This window comes from Mizuhopecten yessoensis, unplaced genomic scaffold (assembly GCF_002113885.1).
Source record: "Mizuhopecten yessoensis strain PY_sf001 unplaced genomic scaffold, ASM211388v2 scaffold10867, whole genome shotgun sequence".
In the NCBI taxonomy this organism is placed as follows: Eukaryota; Metazoa; Mollusca; class Bivalvia; order Pectinida; family Pectinidae; genus Mizuhopecten; species Mizuhopecten yessoensis.
This window is the reverse complement of record NW_018408761.1, coordinates 1,223,610-1,244,180: the sequence shown is the minus strand read 5'-3', so window position 1 is coordinate 1,244,180 and position 20,571 is coordinate 1,223,610. Positions and strand designations below refer to the sequence as shown.

The 20,571-nt window shown below is 36.8% G+C and overlaps 1 protein-coding gene across 2 annotated transcripts in view; it reads left to right on the top strand.

Annotated features, from left to right (window-relative positions):
* The window catches only part of LOC110463099 (nuclear pore complex protein DDB_G0274915-like), a 64,841-nt gene extending 46,938 nt beyond the window's left edge, over window positions 1-17,903 (top strand). For both annotated transcript variants that reach the window (XM_021517446.1, XM_021517447.1), the window contains exons 3-5: window positions 2,935-6,186; window positions 9,306-9,338; window positions 10,977-17,903. In XM_021517446.1, coding sequence (XP_021373121.1) covers window positions 2,935-6,186; window positions 9,306-9,338; window positions 10,977-11,014 — 3,323 coding nt within the window. In that variant the 3' untranslated portion in view covers window positions 11,015-17,903. The remainder of the gene's footprint in view (window positions 1-2,934; window positions 6,187-9,305; window positions 9,339-10,976) is intronic.
* Window positions 17,904-20,571: the final 2,668 nt, after the last annotated feature.

The window sequence follows — 20,571 nt, the reverse complement described above, 5'->3', positions numbered from 1 at the left end:
GGGGGGGGGGGGGGGGGTACGCATACAGAACTAGGGTCTTGGGATACTCTTAGGGGTCAAAGGACAGAAGTAGGGGTAGGGTATAATCTTAAGCAGTGAAAGATTACAGAATATACTTTCCATCTTGGTATTGACCATTTTTTTGTGTCGGAGATAAATGGCCACTATTTCCATCCTAATCTGAGAAAGGCTGTACTGAGAAATATTCCAGGCTGTTGCCTTTGGTTGATATCATGTATTCATGTTTGAATGTCTTTTTACATGGATATTAGTCCCTTGGTTTTACCACATGTTGCAGTGTGATTAACAACCTGGTATGTACTTGTGCTTGTTTGAGAGGAAAGTCCTGTTTAGGACAGGTGTGACATTTCAATTGGTTTATGATACATACGTTATAAACTAATATAAAAACTTTCTTTTTCATATCATGATATGAGGGAAAATTCTGGATCTAGATGGGACTGAATTTCGTATATAGGTCAGTGATTTTTATAGGCTTTGAAAGTTCAGTCTTTTTAAAGTGACCAGACAGGGACTGTGATGTCTGCCTCTGGGCATGATATACTAATATGTATTGCCTAGTTATTGTGAGTGCTTTTCAGAGATGACTGTAGGCTACAATAAAATAAACAGAGTCCTGAAAACCACACACAGGTAGAAGCATTTTGAAACAGGAAGCTTAGTGTGTACTGTTGGTTATCCTGACCCGTGAGACTTTTTCCATTGAGGTCTATGTATATCATGGTGTAGGGATATAGATAGAATGTTTATCTAGAAAGTTTGGGTTTTTTTCCACACCATCCGGTACAAATACTTGTGAAAGCCTAATTGAGTGTAATTGTTAGAAACATGGGAAGGGAAACAAACAAGGTAAGAGGACAATTATATTCGTCTATGCCACAACATTAAAGTCTATCTGTCTACACCATGAAGTCTAAGAATAATCATCCATGCCACCAGGTATAAAGTTATGTTTCCTAACACCACAACCTATTTGACATGTTTACCTGGTAGTTGAATTTGCTGATTTGTTTTCTGTTTAATTTGAATTCCTGCTCCATAGAAACCCCAAGTAGACTCTATGTATTTGTAAATATCATTGCTCTCAACCCCTGTCTTTAGGGAGATGATTTGGCAGTGTGATTAGATGACATCGCCTTTATTTATGGTTTGTGGTATGAGGGAAACAAAATATCCAAGGTGAAATGATCAATTATAAGTAACATATATGTATAAATCTATCCGTTGGAGTTAGTTTAGGATTGTTATGTGAGATTTGAACCAATGTAAATGTGTTGTTGGGCATCTTCTGTAAACACAGACAGGCTTGTTTATACACATGTGTCATTGAAATGTGATCAGGCTTTGTTACAAGGTCTATGTTAGGTCAAGGTCCAATTTAAAATGGAGGACTTCAGATACCAAGATTTAAGTAAAATATAAAAAATATAAAATGTGTGAACCTAATTAATTTCGCTGGTTGGTTGTGTAGCATTGTGCATGTGCACAGTCCTGGGGTATACTTGAGGAAGATTTATATTTGATATTGACTAGCTGCATGGCTGGGCCTAATAGGTTTTATAGTCATGTGAGTAATCAGCTTGTAAACAGATTGTTGTGTGTATGACTGTAATCAGTACCATACTGTAATTATAACCATATATAGCTGTAGATAGGTGATCTGGTCCAATAGCTTATTTACAAACACAAATCTGTACACTAGGATATGATTTATCAAGGTTACACAGCATAAACCTGTGAAATAGGTGCATTTCAAGTCTACCTATACCCACAGTTTTTATACTATATAAATATCTTTATATTGACCCCCCCCCCCCTTTTTTTGGTGACTACCTTGTAAACATGAACCATTATACAAAATATATATGGTGCCAATATACGTGTACCCTCATATTTAAGGGGGCTGCGGTGGCCAAGTGGTTAAGGCGTCTGACATTCTGCTACCACTAGCCCTCCACCACTGGGTCACGGTTTGAGGCCTACGTGGGGCAGTTGACAGGTACTGGCTGTAGGTTGGTGGTTTTTCTCCTGGAACTCCGGCTTTCCTCCACCACCAAAACCTGAAACGTCCTTAAATGACCATAGCTGTTAATAGGACGTAAAACCCAAACAAACCCTTATATTTGATGACTATATATATGTATACATGTACACTTGTCGCTCCTGGACCATATTCAGATTTTTTTGGTAAAAGTAGCAATTGTACCTACTTTTTGAACTAAAATTGAGCCAGCCCTGGAGTAGCCTTGAACTTAGTCACACACATAGTTTTATCTTTGGCTATCTTAATGACTCATTCAGCAAGATCTTGTGGTCAAAGACACAGCCAGGTCGTAATCATGTACATTTTGTGTTGGTGGGATGGGTACAAAGACACAGCCAGGTCGTAATCATGTACATTTTGTGTTGGTGGGATGGGTACAAAGAAAAGAAAAGAAAATACTTGAGGAATAAACAAGGGTTATAGGCAAACATGGAGGTTTTTGTATCGTTTCAAGTGGAACGTCAGAGGTTATTGATCTCCAAGGTTCAAGTAATTTTGTCTGATGTTATTTGCTGGGATGCCATACTGTGTTCAGAATTACAGCTTGTTTTCCTCCAATATCAAGAATTGACAATACCAGGGTGATTGACCTGGGATCTATACCTGTACAAGGTATTTGTAGTGGAAATTCCAAGATTATGAAATAATTTGTGCATATTTATAACATTCCGATATAACTTATTACACTATTTTTGACACATACAGCCGTAGAAAAGATTGCTCATGTCTATTGTGTGTTTCAGGTGGTGTGACCTGTTTGTGTCTAGAGCAACAGTCCACTGTCAGTCTACTGTTGTCTCACCTGGATATAACACTTCAACATGTTGTCTTTCAAAATCCTAATCTTGACCTATCTTTATATTTTCCAGATGATTTGGATGATAAGGGAAAGAAAGCTGACTTTGATGAGAATGGCAACCCTCGTCTGAGTGATGTTTCACAACTTATGCCAAACAGCTATATGCAAATGAGAGAACCACCCCAGCCTGTTGATAGAGGGGCAACTGCAAGCAAGACCAGATTTCGTCAAAACCAAAATGGTTGTTTTCCTTCCAAACTTGAACAACTTGAAAACTATCCATTTAGTGGACAACAGGTGAGAGACCTTGAGGATTTGTCTGCTGCTCAGAGCTCTGCTGATTCTGCAAACGCACCCAAAAAGTCACGGAAAAAGGTGAAAAAGGAGAAGGTGATTCGTGCGGAGGAGGTAGAAAACTATGTAGGGGATAAAGACGTGAGTGAACTTGTCAAATTTATTGAGCAAGACAATGGCGGCCCGGCAGCCAAAAAAGCTGTCAAGAAGCTTAACCACACTACTACTGTCCCCCTACCAACAACCAATGACGCTATCACAACCACTGTCAAAACGACGGAGAAAAATGCTAAAAAGAGTCGCGACAAGAAACACCGACTTCCTGTTAACAACAAAGTGGTAGAAGGTCATAGTGGACGGGAAAGAAGTGAAAGTGGAAGTGCACTTAGCGGTAAGGAGGAGGAGGAGGAAGTAGTGGATAAAGTAACTGAGGATCTACCCAGTGTCCAGCTCAAACAGGACGAGGATATTGAGTTGGAAGCAGTAATTGTTGAGAATCCCATTGCTGTTCAGAGCAAGGATTCTCTGCTTCTCCTTCACAATACAAGTGTTTCTGTAAATACAATGGGAAATTCCTATGGACGAACCTCAAAAGAGGAGAATGAATTGATTACCTCAGAAGAAAGTGTTATAGGAGCATGTGAAAAACTAAATAACGACATGTCAGGTGAAAACAACAAAGACTTCTCAAAGCTTGTCACCCAGAACAATCATGTGGTGCATAGTATAGGCAAAGTCAAAATCAACAGTCTACATGAGAATGATAAAATACATGAGGACAAATCTGTTCAAAACAATAAAAAGAAAATGGGGAGTGTGACTGTCACAACTTCAGCCAGTGTAAATAACAACAAAAAGACAGACAAGGCCAAGAATGCTACTGGTGAGGAGAAGCTGGTCACCGGAGCTACCAACAATATCAAACACAATAACAACAAAAACTCAAAGGTGAAGGGGGAAGTCACCCATGGGGAGACCTTTGAATGTGAAGGCCAAACAAAGTCGGACAATGCGAAGGTCGTGCCATCTAAAGCTTCTGCTTCCTCAGTTGCAGCTGCTAATGTGAAAAACAATGTGGTAATGTCGGAAGAAAATTATGGTAACTACATTTTCACTGACCTTGACCTGCCAGCCGCAGAACCAGAGTTTACTATCGTCGGTAAGAAAAAGAAACGCCCAGTTACAGGCCAAGTACACACTACACCTCAGATGATCAAAGAACCTAATAATAGCAACCACAGTATTAAAAATGGCAGTGTGCATGCCACTCTAAGGACAGTAGGACGTGTGGAACGTCCTCGTAAGCCAGTGCCGCGATCAGTGACCCCTCCACCACGTAACAGTCTGTCCACCACAGACAGTATTGACTCGGAAAGGCTGCGGGATCTCAGTCCCTCGTCATTTCCAGCTCTGAGCAGTTCCAGCTCCAGTATAAACTGTGGTCGTCAAACATTCAGGGAAGGCCGGCGCAACTCCACAGGGGATGTCCCCTGTAAGGAGATTGCTCTAAAGGTCCAAGATGATAGCAGTGACATTGAGTCGGTGAAATCCCTTCCCGTGGCTCCCGGTGGCCCAATCCTTCCAGTCTCATATGCCAAGATGGCTGCCTCACCCAAGCCTAGCAACACATCGCTAGCTGGTAGCAGTGGGGAAGCAGAAGAGGTTTATGATAGCTCACAGGAGGCCAACAAGGAGTGGAAGTCTGCTAACTGGAAGGGCAGCCCCACAGAAAGGAGGCACTCCATAGGCTCAAGTCCTGAAAATAACCTCAAGGAAACTGACAATATGCTCCAAACACGCCTAAAATATGGCGGCAGTCAGGAGCTTCTCCTTGCCCCTGGGGAGGCTGAGGAAGAGTCAGTTGCTCCTGGAGAGCAGGAAGCAGTGTCCCCTGTTGCTAGTCCTAGTGCTTGTTTCATGTCAGAGGACCCCTTTGAGGTGGTGGTGTCCTCGGCTAGTGCTCCAATTTGTAGTAAAGTAATGTTTGGTGATGTGACAATGGCAAGTGTTTCACGTAAGTGCAAAGGGACAAATTCATTATCAGACCATAAAGTTTCAGTTTCACCCTCTACCATTAATAAGACTCTGCTGCCAGAGGATGTCGGTGTAGTTACTCCCCTCAGAGGGAACGGTGATGTGGAAAGTGCACCTCTCCCCTCTATGGAGGGTGTAAATGGTGCCCCAGGGGAGTGTATTCTGCCCCTGAAGGAACCGAGCCCCAAGTGTGGGGGTCAACAAACTAAGTCACTTGTGCCTCCTACTAAACATCAAATCGGAAACGGAAGAAAAGTCCACAAAAACAAATCTGTCATTTTCTTAGATAAAAAAATGAATCAGGTGCCGAAAAATTTAGATATTACATTTGGCTTTGAGCTAGCTATAGACACAGATTCAGTTGGGATCTCCCAAGGACAGTGTAATGTTGTTGATGATACAAGTCTTTCGTCTACTTCATCTCCGTCTGCCACCTCAGTTCTAAGTCATCAGTCGAGCCCCAGTGAAAGTGATGTCCCTAGTGTGGATATAAACTCTGTGATAACGTCTTCACATCAACATAGCCATTCAGAAACTTCCAATGAAATGTGTATAACCTCTAGTTTAACTTTTGATAATGAGAAATGCAAACAAAGTGTTGTTACAAATTTATCAAAAGACAATATATCCAAAATAAGCCATTCCCTTTCAGGGAAAAATGGTGTTGTATTACCCAAAACAGACCATTGTGAAATTGTTCTATCTGCCTCAGTTGAAACGAGCAATATGGCATTGCATAATTGTCAGACATCAAAATCAACCATAGAAAACAAGATCTCTAGTGACCCTGATATACCTAAGGGAAATAACTCCAGGCCAAACAGCATTGTTGTGAGCTATGGAAATGCTAATAATAAATTGATGGATGTAGCTTCTTCAATTCCCAGTGCTAGTGATAAGACTGATTGTGCCAGGCAGCTGAGGTTTGTTCCTGAGAAAAATGTGGACAAGGCATGCTTTAATATGGCTGAGGCTGTGTCCTATGTCGTCAGAGGTGAGTAGTCCAAACACACCCTGTTTGTTGAAATATCATTTGATGTTGTAAACAGCACTTAACAATGGAAATGCAGTTATTTGTTGTGGTAGCCATGTTAGTTTCAATACTCTAGATAGGTGTACATGCTACTTTCTAAGAGCATTGTCCACTTGAACGATTATAGCCCTGACTTTGACAGTTAAAATGTACCATTTTAGTGAATGTTGTAGGTCATTACTGTTAGGCTGTTAAAGATATCTTTATGAAATTTGAAATGCATCTGTATAACTACAGGTGTACAGTGCAATATGTTTAGGTCACAGTGACCTTCACCTATAGGTCAAAGGTCAAATAAGTGCTTAATTCCCTGTGAAATCTAGTATTGGTGACAATTTTACATTTCAAGCTGTTCGATATATCTTAATGAACTTGCAGTATACCTGCATCACCCACAGAGAGATTGCGGTACATTGTGGTAAGGTCACTGTGCCTTTTACCTAAAGCTATGAAGTCAAGGTTGAATTAGTTTAACACATGCACGCATGGCTAATAAGGGTGACGTATGCTTTTTTTTCACAAAAACAAATCTTAAGTTTGATATGAAGTTTGAATGCAACTGTTTGAGAATAGTTTTAATGGACAAATGATGAATACACTGAAACCATCAAATTGAAATAGACGACTAATCAAAGCATTGGGACTATCATCTAGTGTAAGGTGTAAATATATTGTGGTGTATACATTTATATAAACCAGTATACTGAGGCTAACAGCTATACAGTATATGGTTTATATATATAAACCAGTATACTGAGGTTAACAGCTATACATTGTATGGTGTATATATATAAACCTGTTTACTGAGGCTAACAGCTATACAGTGTATGGTGTATATATAAATCAGTTTACTGAGGCTAACAGCTATACAGTGTATGGTGTGTATATATAAACCAGTAACACTGTATAGCTGTTAGCTTCAGTAAACTGATTTATATATACCCCATACACTGTATATCAGTTAGCCTCAGTATACTCGTTTATATATATCTACACCTATATAAACCAGTATATTGAGGCTAACAGCTATTCAGTGTATGGTGTGTATATATAAAACAGTATACTGAGGCTAACAGATATACAGTGTATGGTGTATATATATAATTCAGTTAACTGAAGCTAGCAGCTGTACAGTGTATGGTGTTTATATATAAACCAGTATACTGAGGCTAACAGCTATACAGTGTATGGTGTATATATATAATTCAGTTAACTGAGGCTAACAGCTATACAGTTCTGTATGGTGTGTATATATAAACCAGTTTACTGAGGCTAACAGCTATACAGTGTATGGTGTATATATATAAACCAATATACTGAGGCTTACAGCTATACAGTGTATGGTGTATATATATATATTAACTAGTATACTGAGGCTAACAGCTATACAGTATATGGTGTATATATAAACCAGTATACTATGGCTAACAGATATACAGTGTATGGTGCATATATATAAACCAATATACTGAGGCTTACAGCTATACAGTGTATGGTGTATATATATAAACCTGTTTACTGAGGCTAACAGCTATACAGTGTATGGTGTGTATATATAAACCAGTATACTGAGGCTAACAGCTATACAGTGTATTGTGTATATATATTAACCAGTTTACTGAGGTTAACAGCTATACAGTGTATGGTGTATATATATAAACCTGTTTACTGAGGCTAACAGCTATACAGTGTATGGTGTATATATATAAACCAGTATACTGAGGCTAACAGATATACACAGTGTATGGTATATATATATAAACCAGTATACTGAGGCTAACAGATATACAGTGTATGGTGTATATATAAACCAGTATACTATGGCTAACAGCTATACAGTGTATGGTATATATATATATATAAACCAGTATACTGAGGCTTACAGCTATACAGTGTATGGTGTATATATAAACCAATATACTGAGGCTAACAGCTATCAAGTGTATGGTGTATATATATAAACCAGTATACTATGGCTAACAGCTATACAGTGTATGGTGTATATATATAAAGCTAACAGCTATACAGTGTATGGTGTATATATATAAGCCAGTATACTGAGGCTAACAGATATACAGTGTATGATGTGTATATATATAAACCAGTATACTGAGGCTAACAACTATACAGTGTATGGTGTATATATATAAACCAGTATACTGAGGCTTACAGATATACAGTGTATGGTGTATATATAAACCAGTATACTGAGGCTAACAGCAGGGGGGGGGGGGCGGGATATTCAGTTTAAGGTATATGCTTATCATGTAAAACTAGCAGACAGCAAACAAGAGCTCATCATCTCGTATAAAAATATCCGAGACGGAAAAATCATTAAATAATTGGCAAACATGTCAAAACAAGGCCGACATTTCGTTCACTCTGAACACCAAGCCATTCCCTCTGTGAAAATAATGTTAGGCATGGCTTGTGTCTGAGTAGAGTGGATGAAGGGCATTTTGACATGTTTGCTATGACATTGTCTGTTAACTTAAACATCTATAAACTATTGTCCACATTTTGACAAGCTGTTGTAGTGTATCAGGAAACATCATATACTAGCATCCAAGGTCATTTAAAGTCACAGAGGTCAAATGTCTGTGTCTCTGCTGCACAGGTTTTGTATAAGGGAGGGTGCATTTATTGTTTAGCTTGTCCATCCATCTACAGATCTGTACAAAATCCTTTGTTTAAATACTTAGTGTTTAGATCCATTACTCCAATACTGGAAATCCAACCATCAGCACTCGTTGACTTCTATTAGTCTTTGGTTTTAGCTCCGTTTCTTTGGCTAGCAACAGGTCCTCTGGGCCTCTTGTCTCTCACATTATACTAGGTAGTTCCACCTACACACGTACAAATCAGTAAACAATGTCCTACAGAAGGTGTACCCACATCAATAAAACCCTGTCACTATTTGTCTTCTATTTAGTCATTTTCTTACCCTAAGTATTCATAATGTACAGCAGTATGTATCTTTGTCATGATGAAGACCAGGAAACAAACTTCTAACTAAAATACAAAGCTGTTCTAGGGTGTTAATTAGCATTCTTTAATTCTTTGTTGTGTTTGTATTTCAGAATGGGACAAATTTGTACAGTTGAAGGACAAAAGTAAGTACAGGAACACACTGTGTCACCTATTTTCGGACACTACTACTATCTGGTTAATTAGTCCATGCACATCTATACATTAGATTCAAGTGATAATTAGAAATCGGTGTTTGCTCAAATGTATTCCAATTATTTACATTTCAAAAGTAAAGTCTTGGGGCTACAGTGTAAATAAACAGACTTGCTGTAAAGATTTTTTTAAGTCTCCATTGATTTAAGTGAACCCTTGTTATATCATACTTTTCCCTCCATTTCTTCGATTTGCTTGTACGTTAGTTAGAAAGTCTTTACTAGTTATTGATGTATTCACAATGTCAGAAGCAGTTTCTACCAAAACGTGAGGTGAGAGGTGGGAGAAAAGAGTGGGACATTATGTATCAGGGAAATGCTGGTCTCTGATGTAGAATTTGGGTCAGAACCTCAGACAATTAATCTTGCAGTCCAAGTAGGGGACTGTGCATAATTGACACAGATATTGTGCATCCTATTATCACCCAGATTCTATGTCTGGACCAGGCCGACCATTGATATGGGTTAGTCCATCTCAATATGAAGGGATATAGAAGTAAATAGGTTAATGCTATTGTCATTTATCAATTATGGATATCTGATATAGTATTATTCTAGAACCTCTTTGGTTCCATCAAAGGCTTTCTCTGCCTGTGATAGGAATCTGTCTGCAGTAAGTGTGTAGGTATGATGTAGAGAAGATTTCAGAGTAGACCAGTCAGTCAAAATTGATGATATCCAGCCTCATGCTTGAGGTAGGGGAGATGTAGACTACACATTCAGTTTATCTCCGTTTCATGTAACAATATCAGTTCATACAGACAACCCGGTCTGTTAACACCTCCCAAAAGGAGAGCATAGGTGTCAAACCTCCCTACCAATCTCCCTTAAACTCCCTCAATCAAGTCCAAACTCACACAAACTCAAAATCTACATCATGGGGTCACATGATCTCATAGGTACTGCAGGGGGGGTGTAATGATCATAATACCAGGTAGGTGTGTCTGAATCAAATTAATGCTTTTTGGAGTTTTAATTCATAAAAAGGGAAAGATAAATTGAGCACAGCAGATTCAGTGGCGTTTTACACACTATCTCCCTCATTGGAAATGTTGAATGAGGGAGATCACCCTCATTGGAGGTTTCGAAGGTTGACACCTATGGTCCGAGAGAGCAAAGACAATATTGATGAATAGGTAGTATGTTTATAAAAACCTGTCTATTAGGACCTCCCAAAGGAGAGAGCAAAGACAAGGTTAACAGGCTAATGGTCTTTATAGTTAGCTGTTACTTCAGGAATGTTTCAATGTACATGATGGACCAACTCGTAGTTGTGACAGAGAGCGTTTACCAACCAGTACATCATAAATGATAATTTTATGCATCAGTGAATTATAACCTAACTACTGTCTCGCTAGAGTAATTTTGAATGTTTTTTTTAGTATAATCCATCACATGTGTGTGACACTTGGATAGCTGCGTCAGGTGTGTTTAGTGACATTGTCTGTAGTAGCTTTATGTGTATATATAGCATCCTGTCCATTTTGAATTACATCAATTGCAAAACTGATTATGCTGAGATGTACGTATACTGTGATAATACATTGTGCTTTATATGTATCCTTGCAGATCCAGCCAACTTAGTTGTGTATAGCAGCTCTGAGTAAGACACAGCAGATCACACCACCCTGTTGTCATGGAAACAGTTTAGTACACAGTGTTCAGAGAATAGAACAAGGGAGACAACCCATCAACTCACAGCAACAGCTAATGTTACCTTCCTGTAGACAATTGAGCTTAAGTTTGCCTACCGCCAATGTCTGTGTACAAGCCTTATAAATTGTTATATTTATTTGCCACTGTTGTCAATTTTGCATCGACATAGGCAATGTATTTTTGTTACAGAGTGGAAAACATGCATTTTTTCCCAAAGCTATTTTGATGTAATTGTTGCAGTTTAGATGATGTTAGAAATTTAGAAAATGAATTTAATGCACATTTTATGTGAGTTTTAGGGTTGAGGAATAGCCAGAAGGGATTGTTTAATCATGATGGGGTTTTTCAAGCTTCAGAATTTAGTATTCTGACTTCTACAAATGTTTTACACAAACTGTTAATTGTTGCTCCAACAGATACTGGTACTGACCTATCATACAACCTCAAGGTTGGTGATATATCTCAAAATTTTACTGACTGCTTACCATGCAGTTTTTATCATAATGTTAAAATTGAATGAAAAATTTATCAAAAATGCCTAAAAAATATAATTATGTGAATGGAAAAAGTTTATTTTTCCATGCCCGAGACAAAACCTGTTGATATTTTAAGCATATAGACACTACTGTAACAGTATGGTCTACATTCAGCTGTTGCCACTTGTTATACAGGTCAAAAAATGTTAATTGACAGTTTTCTTCACAAAACAATCTAACGGTGACATTTGCTGTCGATAGTGTGTGAACAGTTGCTGTTTACAGTTTATCATGTACAGAAATATTTTTGATTTTGTTTTACCTGCTAATATATACATGTGTAAATTGCAGAAATGGTTGAGTTAGTCTGTTATTGAGTGAAACTTCATTTCACTTATATATTAAGAAGAAGAAGAAAAAAAGAGGAAATAACAAGCAATTGTTGGTTACACATAACCAAAAAATCTCCAATGCTATGTGGTTTTGGTATGGCATGTAGTGGTGGTTTGAATCGGGTCAGAAATATTTTGGAAGATATTACGACTATATAAAGGAATTTAGTGCTTTGATTTGTTGATACTATTTTTTCAGATGGTTTTGATATAATTATCCAAGTAAAGGTACTATATTGTATAAGATATTGGAGACTTGAACTCTGATGTAAAATTTAATAGTTTTAAAAATTCCTTAAGACCTTGTAATACAGACAGTAGAACTAGCAGCTGCCTGTAACGAGGTAGGGGAAGTTAAAAGTAATATAAAGATGTCAAATCGACAAAAGCAATGTGGTGCCAACTTCAGCCTCTTTACCAACTTGACTTGTCAAAAAAGTCATGTTATTAGTCGATGTACCAGTGGTCATTCGTAACACTGTTGCAAAAATTCCATTTTGAATTTATAAATGCCAAAATAGTTCAGAGATGTAGATTTGAAATATTTCTTGTAATGTTACTGTTTGTTGATTGGCCTTGGTCATGTGGGGCAAGTTTAAAGTAAAGGGAAAAATAAAATCTCAATATTCTATTATTTGTACCTAGTAAAATACAGTTCAAATTCAAACATAATCTATTACCTCCCATTCAACCTCCAAATCCACACACAAGCGTTTTTAAGTTGATTTATATATTTGTTTGTAATTTCAAATGCATTATTTATTACTTTTTGAATGTTGGTTATTTTCCTAAACATGTTAAAATTTCCGATAATTTTAATTTCCCTGCTCATAAAATCGAGCTTGATACTTTCCTATCGGTTTGAGTTTGATAATGTCATCACCTGGTTTTGATTACAACACTATGCAGGGTTGATGTGGATGCTTTAAATAATCTCAATTCATTTAAATGACAAAGAAAATCATTGAGAACACAAGTAAGTTTGTTTGCGATAAAAGCCTCTAGAAAGCAACGTTTTGAAGATAAAATTGGAGATGAGCATTTGGAAAACTTGCTTTTTGAGCACTTATTGGTGTTGGAATTAAATAAGTTCTGTTGTACTTGCATTTGTGTAACTGTTACTGTGGTTATACCCTATAATAATCATCCAGTTTCAAAGTTTTAACACCACATGATGAAAAATTGGAGTCAATCAATTAAGGTTTTTACAATAAGGCTCTTTTTGAAGGGTATGTTTGTAATTTTAGAAAGCTAGAGGTAAACTATAAGTATAATGATAAAGTTGGTAACACTTGTGTCAGTAGAGAGTTTATCTTCATGTATCAGTAACAACATTCCTATTTTGACTGCACAGGTTTCCTAGGTAGATAATTGTATCGCTGTATTGTACGTCTGTTACCATGTAAAAGTCAGCTCGGACAATAAACTATTGAAATATCTGCATTTTTAGTCATAGAAACATGCACTTTCCTGTGTGTTCCATGATACCCAGAACTGTTTTGATATTTTTGCACTGCATATCTGAAAGAAAACTTTATTTTACCCTTTGTAATATTTGTGTTGGTTTAATTAAGAAATCTGTTAAAATTGTTAAATGATATATTATATACATATATATATATTATATATACAGGCATGTAATGCTGTTAATCCATTTGGTTAATGTGTACCTTGTTTATATGCTAGCTCCTTTGTTTATATACTAAAATGTTTCTTCAAAGTTTTTATTTGCTCAAAAAAACTATTTTGATAACTTTTTTTTTCATTTCATGTTTATAAGATGGATGTGATTAGGAAATTTAATTATTTTCAAATGTCAGTAAAAAGGAAATAATTTGCAAAACGTTAGTAATATTTACGGTTATAAAAATTTATTTATGTTTGAGATTGGATACATGAAAAGTAATGTTTTTGAAAGATTGGATAGGGGGGTGGCAGGGAGCTATGTTTAGGAGATCAATTTATAAAAAAAAATATGTGTTTTTGTATGCAAGTGTTGTGGGGCAGGCCTGAGTGAGAAGTGCATTGATGGGGACAACGGTGTAGCCCTACAACGTCCCTGGAGGTCATGGGACAATGTCAGAGGTCACAAGACGAGGGATGTTCCACAACAAGAGAGTGTAGTTATTAGTGTGAAAACTATGAAGGTGTTATCGCTCGCCTCAGTACCGGGGACGAGTGAGGCGCGCTGGGAACTGGTGTAGAGTGATTGTGTGTACATGAACAATGGTGTTAAATACTTACGATGATAAAATTATGATGATACTTGCAATTATTTTCCATTTTGTATTTCTTTGATTCTTTTTGTTTTAATTAATTATTTGCAGGAAAGTTTGTTATGAGGGAAAAAATGAGGAACTTTTTTGTTTCCTCCCTTCTTTTTGTTAAACAAGTGCTGATATGATTGTAACCATGGTATTACTTAGGACATCATTGTTTATCGGCTGGAATCTTTTTTTTAACCTGCGTAATTTCATAACACATTGAACTTATAATGGTACGGCAGAGACTCTTTAGAGAGAGAAATCTGCAAGTTTAAATTGCTGGAATTATTAATATTTAGAAGGTGCTGTTATAAACTTGTGACTTTGGTGAAAGGAGAACCTGAACTTTTACAATATTGAAATAATTCATCCATGAAAATCTTTTAATGGCTGTATGATTTTGTTCATGATGATTAGCAAATATTTCCAATGTTTAAGTCACCAATCAGCCATTCCATTTGGATTAAAAGGCATTGGCCTAAGTGTTGAGTAAGGTAACCATGGTTATTTAATCATATCATACCACAGGAGGATGCAAGGAAATCAATATGGAGGAAATACTTAAAATCACAGAATTTTTCTTGAATAATTTGTTGGTTTGGTGAGGTATGTATTAGTGAATACACACTTTTCAGGTTTCCTAGGGTCTGTATTTTAAATAGGACTTACAACAGGTGTATGTCTGATGTGAATATTTGTGTGATCAAATATTTTTAAGATCTTTAAATTCATCATTGACTCGTGCATCAACATGAAAATAATTTACAAAATGTAAGTGGTTTACAACGGACATTTTGTATGCTATTCATATTAGAAAGTACTCTCCATTGGTTTCTATGGTAAAATCCTGCTAGCCTACTATGGGGAAATACTGTATATTGGTCAGTAGGGTGAAACCCTACTAACATGCTGCAGTAAAGTACTGCCCATTGGTCTGTAGGATACAATCTTGTTAGCAGGCCGTGGGGATGTGGTGCCCAGGTCTGTTTGGTGAAAACCTGCTAACATGTTGTGGTCTATGCACTGTGAAAGATTTAGGTATCATGAACTCCACAATGAAATGTGGATGTCCTGCTAACTAAATCCACAGTTCAGCCATACCTACTCCCTACTCTTTGTTGTGTACCAAACAAGTAACAATCATATGCACTGTACAGTAAAACCTTTTTTCAAGCACGACTCAAATTACCTGCTAAATTAGCATTGATTTCATCATTTAAAGGTTAATGAGGTTAGACAGTGTTGAGTATAATGGGAAAGTAATCTGCTTGTGTGTGCAGCCTGAAATTGTGGGAAACTTCAGTATACAATTGGAAATTTGGATGGCACTTTTTCTGATGGTCATTGTGGTTGAATAGAAGTAGCTAGAGTTATTGACCCTCCTGTGGTTGTGTGTGAGGTTTGTGTTGTGTGTGAGGACTCCCGCAGTGTTGGCTGTCTGTCTGGCCTAACTAATTCACAATCTTTGTCTCTGTTTCCATTTGTGACAGCAGAATTCATTTAAGTTGTTATTCCAGATAATATCTCAGATCGCTTGTAGAAATATATCCAGAAAATTCTGAAACTAGTGATATTTTTTAACATTATCTATAAATCCTATTCTATTAAACTGACAATAAATGTAGGCTTAGGTCCATTTTGTGATACAGTGACACGTTAACTTTGTTCCTCGTTTGGTCACAGATTTGACCAAGGAACCAGTCGGTCCAAAAACACAGAAACATGTAAAATTCATTTTCATTAGAATTACTTACTCATTGATCTTATTGGGATACTTTTGCTTTGCTTTGTTGATATCTATCCTTAACAGACATTGATCAATTAGTTAGGATTATTAATTCTGTCTTGGTTGTTGCAAAAAATGCATGATGTTATATTTCTAGTGAGAGTGATGTAGAATCTTAGTGATATAAATATAGTGCAGATTTAAGCAGCAACAGATCTCCTAGCTTTTTGTTGTTTCCCTGAAGAAAAATAACAAAAATTATGTTATAATTCTAAATCGGTTTTAACATGGACTTAATTAAACAGATCTTTTTATAATGTGATGTTGACAAATTATAATGTATCTTGTAGAATAATCAGCTGAGCATATCTAGACAATTCCAACAGTACAGGTATTTTAAACTAATGTTTTACATTTGTAATGTTGAGTTAAAACTACTGACAGATTAGTTTTAAAACATGATTTCACTTGTGGGAACTGGGGTAACGTCTACTTAGTACCACAGCATTTTTAATTAGGTCTCAATTTGGGCATTGTTGATATTATGCATTTAACAGAGAAGCATTTAGCTCCATTAACTGACTTTCTGTAGAAAACTTTTACAGTTAAAATTGGATACACTTTACCACTGTTACCATACTGGTGGAATGGTCTTGTGATCATTTACACCGTTGCTCCAGAGTAACCCGTTATGTGAGATCAGATAAGGTATATGTATCTGTGGTGACTGTACAAACAGTAGCATCACTGGAAAGTTTCAATATACAATGTGAACTTCAGTATATCTGTAACTATAAGGTGGGGCACTTGATATATTTGTATTCCTAGTAACTTTTTGTACTACCTGCTTTTATAGACAATATCAAAGTGTCTACCTGGTCTTTTAATGTGCCTTCAGAGTTTTACTGGTGATAGACCAGATACCTGCCCATAAGTTGAAAACTCCCCACTGACGCGCCTCACATTGGTCCTCCCATTGGTCCTCCTTTGGACACCAGCTGTATCAGGTGCTTTATATCTGTACTTTGATTAAAATCTATGAGCAACACTATTTAGTAGCTTTGTAGTATTTATTGTCAACCTCTTGTTAATCTTAGCGTTCACCAAAGCTACTATTTATATCCAGTGTTTCTCGGGAACAACCTTATGTGTCACTGTTTCTGGACATGCTATCTTCATGGACACACTCCTACTGTTTGTCTTTGTATCTACTATTAATCCAGTCTCTAATTTTTGCCCTGTATTACTTGCTTGTACTGATGAGCTGTTCAGATTAATCAAATGCACACATCAGATATTTCCAACCCACACAGCAATTTTTCACTCTGTTTGGAATTGAAGTGTGGAGCTATCTTTATTTTTTATTTTTTACAAAATCTTCCAAGTTATTGCATTTATCTAATTGAACGAATATAACCAGATAAATGTTGCACCCCATTTTGTACCCTACAGCTACATTCCTCCCTTCCACTTTAACACTGCAGGGGTCCTGGTATGAGAGTTGAAATAAGCTAGCTTTGGCTGTTGGCTAGCACTTGAAATGTTTTCCTAATTATTTTGTATTACAAATTTAAATGCTTTAATGTTTTGAAAGATGAGTATTGTATATTTATGTATAACCATAGGAATTTCCAGAGGTCAGAATTCAGGGGCAGATAATTTTTGCCAAGGTTTAGACCTTTCTTTTTCATATAATATACAAATTGAGTTTTGAAAACTAGAAAAAATCACTAAACATGATTAATTTCCTTGTTAATTGTATTTTTTTTCTTTGTCAATTTGCAATGCAGTATAACAAGCACAGCAGGTCAAATCTAGTTCAAAAAGAACACTTTTTTTGGATTAACTTGGTGTAAAGTTTGTACATTTTACAAACTTCAATCGATATTGAACCCAAAAAGCCCATATCTATATTATTACTGTTTTCTGTGTATTGTCAACAGCAGTCGGTATACCTTGGAAATAAAATGCTTACTGAATAACGATGCTTTATGTCTTTCTTGAACAAGCTTTGTTACACAACACCCTGCTACTCCAGTGTTAACCTTGAACACAAATGTATTGGCCTTTGTTAAGTAAACTTTTCTGTATCATGTGGAACCATATTTGATGCACTCAATGAAAATACTGAAATATTTTCAGTTATTAAACAGCATGCTTAATATACCATTATGGCATTGAGGGTAGATCCAGAGAGTGAAGAATCCACCATAAGTATTTTAGTATTTTAGGAGGCACGGTAGTCTAGTGGTAGGACGCCGGGCTCGTGACCGAAGGGTTCGAGTCATGGCACGGCACTGTGTTGTATCTTTGAGCAAGATACTTTACTCCGCTTGTTCCAGTCTACTCGGCTGTAAATGAGTCCATGGTTGGGCAGTGCTAGAATTGTAGAATGCTAGCTGTGAGCGCCAAAACGGCAGCACCAGCTGTATGCTCCCCAGGGAGTTGAGAAAGATGTTAGCTGGTTGCAAAGGCCCTATAACCACAGGTAATAATTTGTGAACCGCTTGGAGACAACCTACGAACTAGGATGTGATAAAGCGGTATATAAGAACCTCAAATTATTATAAGCACATCCCAATTCATTGTAAACCAAAATAAATGTTCTTCCTTATTCCCAAGTACAATGCTTGCTGTCGCATATTTGAAACTGCTCACCAAAATCAAACTGCAATTTGCTTCTTTAAACAACTGATTCCTCCATTAGGTATAATTGAATTTGAAAGTCTTTTTTCAAGAAACAATTTCTATAAGAAAAAAGCTGTTCCCATAAAACTCTTTTAGTCCGAACTACATAATTATAGAGAAGGTTTCTTTATAAATACTGTTCATACCAAAGTTGCTGTTATTTAATTTTCTTGAATTTTAAGATGAATAAAATGACCCTGTAACAAGCAGTGGAAGTGCTTGAAAACATCAAATCCTTAGACATTATTAGGCTGGACATTACAATCGAGGACAAAACCAAATCTGCACTTTTCAAGCTTTCTGATTGGAAAAAAACATGTATATTCATCGGTTTTGTATTACATTTTTTTATTGGTTTAAATAAGAATAAGAGAATGAAAATTATCTTGTCAAATTACCATTATGTCCTGTGAAGACCATGAAACAGAGTACCGCAGGGCGGAACAATGCACGCCTATCCCATGCCAATCTGACATACTTAAAAATCCTTCTGATGCATTTTTGTAACTAATGTATGAAAATATGCAAATGTAAGAGGAAGCAACATTTATACTGTAATACTATTTTTGAAATGTGATGAAGGGAAAAACTTATTATACTTGACAAACTTAAGCAGAAAGAATATATATATTTCATATAACCTTTACGAAAATTGATTTTCATAGGAATCGTCTCCCTTTGTATATATTTCGAACCAGGACCCACCGAACTCTTAGATAGAAGTTCTACCAATTGAGCTACCTGGTTGCTGACGATCAACCCAGTCCAGTTCCGCCTACTGTATAATGTAAATGCATACCAGTTTCATCAAAATTTAACGATTATCTTGCAGAAACTAAAGTTTGATAATTGACCAACCAGAGCACTGTAGGCTAATTATTTATGCACAGATTTTACTCAACTTGTAAGTTCCCCTCAGTCTTCATATAATGTACATGCTCATCAAGTTTGCGTTGTTCAAAAAAGTACTAAATATGGTGATTTGCAAATTGGTACATGCAACAGCTTTGCCATCCTACATTGACATAGAGCTATTTTCAGCAAGTTGAAAGTTAGGTCCAGAACAATGAATTTGACCACAATGTTACCTCGACTTTGGGCACATGAACTTAATGGTGGTATGCAAAGTCATGCCTTGCCATCCTACATATATTCCTAAAATTTCAGAGCTATCGTCAGGGAGTAGGACAATATGACCTTGACAATGTTTGACCTCAATGTGACCTTTACCTTGGGTGTACAGACCAAATAGTGGTATGCAACACATAACCTTGCCACTCTACATTTGTGTCTAGTATTTCTATGCCCTATTTAGCCAGTCTGATGTTGTCCTGTACAAAGAATGTTGACTTCATACCTCAGGTACACAACACCCACCTTCCTATCCAATATGTATAAACATCAATAACTTTTTTGTGTGAACTCTTCTGCGAGTTAAAAGTTGTGACCCAGACAGACGGACAAAGAAGGGACTATATGATTCTCGAATAAAAAGAAAAACGAGGCCCAAGGGCCTTAGCGGTCACCTGAGTTATATCATAGGTACTGGTAACTTTATTTTATTGTTCAGATGTGATGCGGAAATCAGCATGTAAACTAAGTGAAATACAATTCTTGTCATGTCATCAAAGGATAAGAATTTTAAAATATTGATAAATGTTCGCTTTGGGGCCCTGTCTAGCCCCTGGGGATGGGGCAGGAATTCCAATTTTACAATGTAACACCTTCATCCACCAAAGATGATTCTCCCAAGTAAAGAATAATTTTCTGCTGAAAATTGATAAAATATACCCCAAAGTGTTATTTCCCTATATAAACTAGAGTAAACTTTACCCCCTCCCCAAGGCAATTTCAATAAAGCTCCTGATGATCTTTCTATCCATGCACTGAAATTGTCTGTATTACCTCTCGAGTCTGGAAAAGAAGATTTTTGAAATTTTGGTAAATTTTCCCTTTGGGGCC